The 11,568-nt window shown below is 33.4% G+C and overlaps 1 protein-coding gene across 3 annotated transcripts in view; it reads left to right on the forward strand.

Moving 5' to 3' along the window:
- Positions 1-11,568, forward strand: part of GABRB2 (gamma-aminobutyric acid type A receptor subunit beta2) — a 334,152-nt gene that overhangs the window by 288,840 nt on the left and 33,744 nt on the right. The window contains exon 9 of one of the 3 annotated variants that reach the window (XM_004371235.2): positions 1,828-1,941. The exons of the other annotated variants lie outside the window; for them this stretch is intronic. Within the exon in view, the coding sequence (XP_004371292.1) occupies positions 1,828-1,941 (114 nt within the window). The remainder of the gene's footprint in view (positions 1-1,827; positions 1,942-11,568) is intronic. 3 annotated transcript variants of the gene reach the window in all.

Genomic DNA, 11,568 nt, shown 5'->3' on the forward strand with positions numbered 1-11,568 from the left:
GGGCATGTATAATCAGCTAAGTATTGTTGGCTACGCTGGAAAAATCAGTTCCTAGGAGATGGATTGAATTTTTCATTTCCCTTTGGCAGTTTCCAAGAGATGGAAGCAGTGTGTGAGATCACCTAAAGTGATTTTTAAACTGTGCTCTGTCCTGAGGTCAGAAAGGGATGACAATGGGAGGCTCGTCCAAGTGGGAGCCCATTGTTGCTTCAACAGCATACTTCCACATTTTTCTAATCTCTTTTCTGTATTAATTTCCCATAAATTTTTATTTTAAGGAGGGAATTTATAGCTCTTAAAGCAATTCTTGTCCCATCATTTAACTGAAGCAGAAACTAAGGCTTGTAAAAAAGGTGAAATATACAAGGTTGTATAGCAAAGTTAACAAAATTTCTGAGGCTAAATCTGGGTTTTCTTTATCCAGGCAGGGTACATTGCACTGTAAAAAAACATAATGAAACTAAAAGCCCTGATTCCACATTACCACCACCACCCCCAAAAAAATTGTAAAGTCGATTCTGACTCATAGCCACCCTATAGGACAGAGTAGAGCCACATGGTTTCCAAGGCTGTAAATCTTTATAAAAGCAGATTGCTGCATCTTTTTCCCAGGGAATGTAGCTGGTGAGTTCAAACTGCACCACCAAGGCTCCTTGATTCCACAATAATCCACATATATTCAGCTCAGTTCACCTCTTCTGGAAAAAAAAAAAAAAATCTGCCTGCCCATAATCAAAAAAACTCATTGTCACCGAGTCGATTCCACTTATAGTGACCCTATAGGACAGAGTGGCATAGTGTTTAAGAGCTACGGCTGCTAATCAAAAGATTGGCAGTTCGAATCTACCAGGCGCTCCTTGGAAACTCTATGGGGCAGTTCTACTCTATCTTCTAGGGTCGCTGTATGAGTCAGAATTGACTGAACGGCAACGGGTTTATAGAAACCCTATAGGGCAGTTTTACTCTGTCCTATTAACCCAAGCGGCTGGTAGATTCGAAATACCGACCTTTTCGTTAGGAGCCAAGCTCTTAAGTCATTGGCTAAAAACAAGTGTTGCTTTCTAAGATGTTACAAATTAAAGTGTAGAATACCAAAATTTTTAAAATATACTTCAAACCAACAGGAGACCTACTGAATATTTTTCCCAAGTGTTCTCTGGAGTAGTTAAAAAATGTGTATCATCTCCATCCCAGTGTTAGGAGAGTCCTGCTTATTGCCCCTTGCATTCTTCTATTTGTGTGTGTGTGTTTCCTTATAGAATTTGCTTTTGATTTATTTCACCCATTATTCTTGCTCATGCCTTTGAGTTTCCAGCTTTCTTTTAAGCTTTATGTTTTTTTCTTGATTATTTTTCTTTCTATTACTAATTGTATGTATATTTAAGAATTTAGTTATTCCTGCCTTTTCACCATCTTGATTCTTACATATCTTAAATGCCTCTAATGTTATTATTGTATAGAAGGACCCACCACCACCAGTTTTCCAAATAAAGTTGCACCAAAGACATCTCCATTTAAAGATGTTCTTTATTCTGCATTCATGGATATTATGAATCTCGGTATTGTCCTGTCCATTGTGCCTAATCTTTTAATGCAAAGCCACTAAAATCGGTTCAATCTATTTACTTCTAGGTTTGAAATTAGATTTTTTTTAAATAAAATACCTAAAAATACTAATTAGAATTCCTATTCTCTGTTAGCATTGGTCTTTTCTTATGCCTTCTAAAGACCAGTTGCATTTATCTATATCCAATTTACTTTAACCACCAATCCTGATCTAGTGGCATCAATCGACTTAATTAGCACATTCTCTACTTTGTCTTCCAGATTTTTTATAAAGATATTAAACAAAATGGGACCCAATATCGATCCTTGTGGGACCCTACTGGAAACCTCTCCCCAACTAGACGGACTACCAATTACGATTTCTCTCTCTATACGGTTAGATAGCCAGTTTTTAATCCATTTATTTGTATTTCTGTTGGAGCCACTTTGTTTAGCTTTCCACTTAAAATATTGTATGGGGTCTTTGCAGATGACCTGTGGACATATGTCCACAGAGGCTTAGAATAAGTTAAATGTTTTCATGAGACCCTGGGGTTTGCCCGAGTTTGCTTTTTCAGTATAACTGTGGTAAACCTAAGCTGCAGTGTTCCATTCAGGCATTATTGTCCTGCTACAGTAAAAAGGCAAATGGATCATATTCTGATATTTCTTTTTGCTTGTTATGAGAGGATAGAGCATCATTTTATACTCTGGGAATTTCTTAGTTCTGTTATGGGTGTTGTGCTTCTTTTGGTTAGTTGAGTAGATGGGGAATTAAACATTTCTTCTATTGGTTGGCTCAAAATTCAGGAACCCGTATTTTCTGTTCTAGGTTGTTAATGTCTGTCTAAGAACGTTATACTTGCATCAAGTCCTTGTTGCTCTGTTTTCATTTACTTTTTTCAAGTAAGTATTATCTTGGTGGACCTAGTGCTATTATAACAACAGATGAGAAGCAATAATTGAGATTATGCCTTGTCAAAACTTCCAACTTAAATGAACTCCAAAGAAAGCCTATTTTGGCTACTTAGTTTCTGAATCCTCATGTGTTTGCAATTCTTAATAGTCAAATTGTCACTTACATTTTTCTCCAAATTGGATGAAGATAATTGTAATAATAATTGTCACATTCTTCATATCATCCACTACTTGTCCAACCCCAGTTTTTAATTTCTATTTATTGGTGAGGCAGTGAATGACATTGAATACTTATAAATCTTTTCTATGAGGACTTGATGCCGGCTGACCTTTTGTTATTGTATATTCTAAGTATCATATTCTTCCTTGTTGCCTTTGGGGTTGGGAGTAGGTATGGTTAACCTATAAATTGCTACTTTGTTTGAAATTCGAGTTACCTTTTAACATCAGTATTTTCTATGTTGTACAGTGACAGAGTTTGATAAATAGTATTCTTAAACACATTCCAGGTGAAGACATGCTTGAAACTTTGTTAATCACTGTTTTAGTCATAGTCCTCTAAATATTCCAGCACCTATGTCTATGCTCCCAGGCTGTCTCATTTATGTTGTTGCTTTTTTTGTTTTTATTCTAGCTACTCTTGTTGAAATTGAAGTAGACTGGTTTGATCGGGTAGCATTCTGGGTAGAATGTCAATCATTTGGAAGAAAACATGTTTGACTGTGGAGTTTGGCTTTATGAGGAAAATGGTGAAGAATGTTGTATTTTTCAAAAAGAAAATCAAAGCACACAACATGACTGGTTACTGACTGGGTAAATCCACATGCAAATTCAGGAATATTCTTAGATCATGAGGATATTTTGAAGAAAATTTGTGTCTTTGGTGCATTAAACTGTTTAGTTAACGGCTTGAAAGAGTTAGTGATACTCTCTGATCCCATGATTTGGGTGATCATTTGTCAAGAACTCTTTCTCTATTTCATAAATAATTATGTTAAAGAGACTGTTCAATGATTTACCTTGAAATGAGGACCTTAATGTCTTCTGCTTTACACTTTTCTCTGGTGAATATTTCTTTATTCTGTCCTTTGAGGACCTCTGTCTTTTGAGTGCACACTTAAAGCATGAAATTAACACTAGTATTCAAAAGATCAAATAATGAGATTTCTATTAAACTTGTAACCTATGACAGCATTGAGATCTATGTGACAATCCTGAGAGTCATTTGAGTGCACTGGGAAGATGGTGGCTTTTAGAGTCAGACTGAAACTGGGTTCACAGTCAGGCTTTGCCTTTTATAAGCTGTGTGACATTAGACAAGTTTAACCTTTCTACCCTTAAAGTTCTTTAACTGAAAACGGAAAACACTTAATTTCTGCTTCATGTAGCTACTGAGAGGACTGAACAAAATAATTATGTTAAGAGCCTTGTACAGTACCAAGCAAAGGGCACTCAATAAGTAATTGCTATTAGATGGTGGCAGGGTGTGGGTATTGTTCTCAGCTTTTATTTGAAAACCCTGTTACTTTTTTTCTGTTAATAAAACTAATTCATGATCATTGTAAAAAAAAAAAAAAGTAGAAAGGAGAATGAAAATCATCTGTATCTCTCACAACCAGATATAATCATTGTTAACATTACCTTTTATTCTCACATATTGTCATACTTATATATAAATAATCATACTCTACTATTACGTACAGTGTTACTTTTTATTTACATTTTCATATCTATGAATCAGAATAAATGGCAACAGGTTTGGGAGCCCTGGTGTCACAGTGTTTAAACGACATGGCTGCTAACCAAAAGAATGGCAGTTCAAATCCACCAGTCGCTCCTTGGACACCCTATGGGGCAGTTCTACTCTGTCCTCTAGGGTTGCTATGAGTCAGAATTGACTTGACGGCAATGGGTTTTTTTTTTTTTTTTGAAGTATAGATTTACATCATTTCTAATACCTTCAAATTATTATACTTAAAGTGTGTTTCATAATTTATTTAAACACCTATTCTTAGATGTTTCCATTATTTCTAAGTGTTTTTCCATTGTAAACATCTCTAAAATAAGCATTCCATTGCAGATACGTTGGCATGCCATTGATTCTTGTTAAATTTCTTATAGTGGAATTGCTGGGTCAAAAATGATGTGCGTTAAAAATGATGCTACACGTAGCCTAGTTATTCCTTAGAAAAGTTCTGCTGTAATTTACATACCTAGTAGCACTAGGAGCCCTGGTGGTACAGTGGCTAAGAGCTCAGGCTGCTAACCAGAAGATTGGCAGTTTAGATCCACCAACTGCTGCTTGGAAACCTTATGGGGCAGTTCTACTCTGTCCTACAGGTTCACTATGAGTTGGAATTGACTGGAAGGCAGTGGGTTTGATTTTTTTGGCTTAGTAGCACTGTATGAGAGCTTGGCACTGTTCATGCACACACACACGCACGCACACACACACACACACAATCAGCCATTAAAATGACAGAGACAAAAAAAAAAAAACTATTCTCTAACTTTGCCCAACTGTGAAAAGTGTTAGAAAAGTGGAAAGATAGGAGAATCTTTAAACCCACGTATAGTTCCTCTTTTCTCCATCCAATAACCATAGATTACAAAACAGCAATAGGAAAGCAAAACAGAACAAAACAAAACAAAAAAACAATCAACCTCCCGCTCAGACTGAGGCTCTGCAGAGGGACAGAGATGCACAACAGGGCCAGTATTAGTTGAAGCAAAATGAAAAAATGTACCCAAGTTATATTTGAGCAAATGGGAAGACTCAGTAGCAATGTCTCCAGCAAGATGAAGCATCTAAACAAAGAAACAGCATGGCAACTTTGCAAGAATTCTACCATAGTAAAAAGAGAGAGAAACTCAGCATGCATTAGATAGATAATGACCCTTAAAAAAAAAAAAAAAAAAAACTAAACTTTCCTATAACAAAAGTTTTCTTCTCACAAGGAATTGAAACAAAAGATCAAAGATGAAATGATAAACAAGAGATTAAAAGGGAGAAAATGAAGACAAAATGATCTTTATAGAGACTAATGAATTTAAAATAGTAGGTGAGAAAGTCAATCAACGTGGCAAGAAGTCAAGGTAGCAACACAAAGTTTAGAGTGTGAAAAATCATGCCAAATGCAGAGGAAAACTATGTAGAAATAAAATCAAAGAAGATAATAGATAGGCAGAAAATTAGATTAGAAAAAATACTTTAAAGTAATGATGATAACTGATTATAATAATGGTAGTAATAATAATAAACACTGCTTGAATGGTTACTATGTGCTTAGACATGTTATGGCATATAGGTCATTATTATCCCATGTTACAGTAATTATACTTTTACAAATGACAAACTGAGACACAATGAGGGTAATTAGCTTGCATAAAGCTAGACAGCTAATAAATAGTTGAGCTGAGAATATGATTCCAGAGACTGCACTTTTAACTACTGTGCTATGCAGTATATGTTTATGCATACCTGTAATGAAATTAATCTGTAGACAAAAAGGATATAGTGGGTTACAAGAGAAAAAGGATACAAACATATTAACACCTAACCTTATTCTTCCAAAATTACTAAATGTCAATCAGAAAAAGTGAGTGACCTACAATATAAGGAAGGTGAAAAAACTAAAAACCAAAACAACAACCAAAAGCATGATAGGCCTTAAAATAATTCACATCAATATTCAGTTCCATGAGGCAGTGTAAAAATGTTTTACAAGTTTCTGAAGGGGAGAAAGTATAACAAGAATATTATTATTGATATATAAAGACATAAGAAAGAAATTCTATCCTCAGTATGCAAGTTCTCAGGGAATAAAGCTTCTGTGAGCCCTTACTTAAAAAAATTAATCATAACTTAATGAAATAATCTAGTTCCAAGTAAAGAGTAAGTCAAAATAAAACCAAAAACAAACAAACAAACAAACAAACAAACCAAACCCCCTGCCATTGAGTCGATTCCCACTCATAGTGACCCTATAGAACAGAGTAGAACTACCCCATAGTGTTTGCAAGGCTGTAAATCTTTATGGAAGCAGACTCCCACATTTTCTCCAGCGGAGAGGCTGGTAGATTTGAACAGGTGACCTTTTGGCTAGCAGCCTAGTGCTTAATAAACTACTGTGTCACCAGGGCTCCTTCAAGTCAAAAATAAAGAACTTTAAAATAGGAAAAGCCAGTATGCTAGTATTTAGAACTAAAGATACCATGTAGAGCCAAAGCTATGCAACTCTGAGAATTAAGGTTACAGAATAAAATTTAATTGAATTATTTTTAAAATCTAGATACTAAAATAAATGTGTAAAAATAATAAATCAGGACAATAATTCTATAATGCAAACCAAAATTATTCATGGGGATTGTGGAGGAGGGAGGACATGTTTGGTTGCTAATTCATAGCAAGGACTCAGTATCTACTCTTTTATTTTTAATGTTTTTGAATCAAGATATTGAAAATTAAGAATATGTTTTAAATTAACTTAGATAACAGTGTTTCTCTAAGAATCTACCACAAACTGCCTCCATCAGAATCACCTGGGATGCTTGCTTAAAGTGTAGATTCCAACTCATACTTTATAAATCAGAATCTTTAGTGGGGAAAGCTTAGATATCTACTTTTTTATCTCTTAGATCTTTGTTGTACACATTACAGTTTAAAGGACCAGTATGGTAGAAGAATCAAAACCTGACAATATACCTTACAAAAGCCTTAAGTAAGCAGAAGGGAAAAATAAAGATGCAGGGTATGTAGCTAAGGCTGAAGTCAGAAATAGGGATAAGGACAACTTAAAAGCAAAATTAGAGCAGGAATTAAGATGACAGTATTAAGACCAAGCTTATCTGTTAACAAGAGTGTATATCCACTCACTTATCCAAAGAATACCAGATTGAATCAGCAACTAAAACTATTTATTAGAAGTACCTACTTCTGAGGCAAAGTTATTGGAAAAGAGTCTAAGTAAAGGCACAGACAAAAACAAATGAGGCAAATTCAAATCCAAAGAAGACTGAGGACTGAGTATTATTAGTGTTATCAGGATGAATTCAATGTAAAATATATTAAGACTGAGAAATATTTTTAGAGTGATAAAAACTGTGATCCACAATAAAGATATAACCCTTATACATTTGTATAATTCAAATTGAAATAGTATTCAAATAAATTAAACTGTTAGGAAATAAAAGGAAGAAATAGTAGAAACATGCTGATAGCAGATGAGACTCAGCCCATCACAGGTCAAAAAGACAAATAAGAACAGAGAGGCTCTAAATAGTGTATCTAACAAAGGTTATTATTTGCAAAAAGTCTTGTATACAACTCTGGAGCTGAAGATACAATAAAATTTTAATTTAAGAACATTTAGAAAATAACAATGTATAATACTGTGCAATTAATCCTAAGTGATATGGTTAAAATATTTAACAGTAGAACAATCAGCTTCAAACACATTTCTAGCAGATAATTTTAAAAAGTAAATGTACAATTCAAGAAGTTAGCAAAAGAGGAATAAAATGTCTAAAGGAAACAGAAGGAAGTAATCATTCAAGGCAAATTATAAGTTAACAAGTTAGAAAGCCAAAAGCAAATAATGAGCAAATAAATTACAGGTCTTAAATTTTAAAGTAAAATAGATGAATAATTGATTAAGGCGAAGCTCATTGAAGAAGTAAAGAGGAAGACAGTAAATGGAAACACTAGAGATTGAAAAAAAAGATGTACTAGCCATATGAAAAGAGGAAATGAAAAGAAACTATGCAAAGATATTAGAAAATGTGGATAAAACGTATAAGATCCTTAGAAAATATAAACTGTCAAAACTGACCTTAGGAGAAATAGGAAACATAAACTGACCAATTACCAAAGACAAACCTAATAAAACTAACAGAAAAATACAACTCTCAAAGAAAAAAGCATGTGGCCTAGACTGTTTCAACAATAAATCCTTATCAAAGATGAAAAAGCAATTAGCTTCAATGTTCTTTAAACTCTTGCAGATCATAGCAGAAAGAAGAAAAAACACTGAAATGATTAGAGTGTAGCATAATATAAATAAGGTGCAAAAACCATATTTATTTTCAAAGTCCATGAAAAAAATTATGGCTCCACTTCACTAATGAAAATCAATGGGGCGGGGGTGGGGGGAACCTAAAAAAATAAAATAAAAAATCAAGTTGACTCTACAAAATATTGAAAGCAAAACACAACATAACTATATAGCATTTCAAAACTGCAAGGAAAATGTTGTTTACCACATTAACAGAATGAACAAGAAAAAATTTCATCTTTTCAATAGATACCAAAAGAATATTAATAAAATTTTAACATCCATTCCTGGTTATAGATTAACAATTCCTTCAGCTATCAGAAACAATGAGTGGGGAATATTTCCTTGTCATGAGTCTCTCTCTTTATGTGTCTACCTATCTAACCAAAGCTCCATCTCTTGCCTCTCGTCTGAGGGTAGAACAGTAAAAACATGAACAAAAAATGGATGTTCATCACTACTATTATTTAACTATTAAAAATTATTAGCCAATACTCATAAGAGAAAATAAAGAATGTTGGAAAGGAAAGAGACATAATTGCATTCTTAGGAAAAATATTATTTTATCCAAGGAATAGCCAAAGGAATTAAATGAGAAAAAATTTTAGAAACAATATGAGAAGTTAAGGAAGTTTCCACAGCTTTTCTATATAAATAACATTTAAGCAATAAAGAAAATTACAATGGGAGGAAAGAAAAAAGCCCTTTCAAAATAATAAGTTTTAAATGAAAAAAATATAAGAAATGGGCAGGAACCTTATGAAGCAAACATTAAAACTCTACAAAAAGACATAAAATAAAACTTGAATACATTAAAGACACTTTATACATTTCAAAAAAGATAACTTTTTAAATGGGTTAGTTCTTTTTGAATTACTCTGTGAGTCCAGTATAATCTCTTTGAATTACCAATGGACTTTATTTTGGATTTTGTTCTTTGATGGTTTGTTTTAGAAATTTGACAAAATAATTCTAAAATTGATTTGAGAGAAAAAATATACATATGAAGACCAGGAAATTGAAAAATAATGAGCGAAGACTAGCCCTACCAGAAGTTTATATAAATTATAAAATGAAAGTAATTAATTCAGTATAGCACTGGCCAAGAAATACATAAAAAGCACAGAAATTAGCTCAAAACATAACACAATTAAGTTCTTAATGAAAGTACCATTTCTTATAGTTGGGAACATATGAGTTATTCACTGTACAGCAGTGAACACCTGGATGGACAGTTTGGAATATTTAAATGTGTTACCATGTCTCTAACCCACTCCTGCCTCCAAATTAAATTCTAGGTAGAGCAACTGCATAAATATAAAAAAGAGAGGAAGAAATACACAAAGAAGGAAAAAATCATGCAGAAATATTTTAATAAACTTGGATTAGATAAACATGACAGAGAATCCAGAATCCAGAAAAAGAATCTATATTTGACCTTGTAAAAATGTTTAATTTCCATATTTTTATTTCGCTCTTACCTATCTTATCAGGTAAACCTTTTTTTCCACTATCAACGTAATTTTAATTGTCTTGTTTCTGATTGCATTTTAAAATGCATTATCATGTTCATTTACATAATACTTAAAAAAATAATAAAGTAAAAACCACCTGAATATCACTTTTCCTGAGAAAAACACTAATATATTTTGTAGTCACTTTTTTTGTTACATTTATTGCATCTATTTATGACTGTATGTACACACACATTTATTTTCACATACATGGGCTTAAATCATATATGCTGGTGTTATCTTGGACCCATTTTTAACATCATAATTTTCTTTTTCATATTTTTTAACTCACTTGTCTTTCCCCTTCTCTCCTGCAAACTCTAAACTAGACTATATCTTACCATAAATTTCTCCAATTACGAAAATACTCATGTAATTGTATACATACATGAACTTTTTTATTATTTATTTTTCATTTGGTTCATATATTCTCAACATCTTGCTCTTCTCTCTCAAGACCACATCATAAATATCTCTGCAATCAATTGGTACGAATCTAAATAATTTTACATGACATAATAATGTTTCATGATATGACTATATTATAATTGATTTAAACAGTCCTGTTGGAGCCCTGGTGGCGCAGTGGTTAAGAGCTCGGCTGCTAACCAAAAGTTTGATAGTTCAAATCCACCAGCAGCTCCTTGGAAACTCTATGGGGCAACTCTACTCTGTCCTATAGGGTTGCTATGAGTAGGAATCAACTCAATGGCAACTGGTTTGGGTTTTTTGTTTTTTACTGTTATGGCCAGGAGTCCACGTGGTGCAGTGGTTAAGCATTTGGCTCTTGACAAAAACGTCAGCGGTTCTAACCCGCCAGCCACTCCTTGGGAGAAGGATGTGGCAGTCTGCCTCCATAAAGATTACAGCCTTGGAAATCCTATGGGGCAGTGCTACTCTGTCTTACAGGATCACTATGAATCAGAATCAACTCAACAGCAGTGGGTTTGTTTTTGTGTGTGTGTGTGTGTGTGTGTGTGTTGGTTATAATTATTGCCATTCAAATTGTTGCCTGATAGTTTTTTCCACTATAAAAAATGATGATGTAAACATCTTAGTAGATATTTCTTCATGTATTTCTTTTATTCATATGGCAGAGTTTCCCAAGGGTGAATTCCTGGATGCATGTCATTTTTAATGTAATAAATTTTATCACAGTGCTTACCAAACAATGATCTAACAATTCACATACGTACCAAATATATATCAACAGATATTTTTCCTCACTTCCCCCTTCAGCAGTAGTGATTATTGAGTGCTTTTTACAGTTTATAATGGGTATAATCTTATTATTTTACTTTTTTGTTCTCACATTTCCTAAATAATCAGCATCTTTTCATGTTTTGGTGCTGTTTGAATTGGTTTCCCTGTGAATTATCTATTCTTATTCTTACCGATTTTTCTTAAAGATTCTTCATTTTGATTTCAAGCATTCTAAGTGTAATAAAGATATTAGCCATATATCAGTATGTGCATTAGAGACATTTTCCCAAGCTCTCATTCACGCCACTTACAAGTTTTTTTTTTTTTTTTTTAGA

The sequence above is a fragment of the Trichechus manatus genome, unplaced genomic scaffold (genome assembly GCF_000243295.1).
Source record: "Trichechus manatus latirostris isolate Lorelei unplaced genomic scaffold, TriManLat1.0 scaffold00011, whole genome shotgun sequence".
In the NCBI taxonomy this organism is placed as follows: domain Eukaryota; kingdom Metazoa; phylum Chordata; class Mammalia; order Sirenia; family Trichechidae; genus Trichechus; species Trichechus manatus.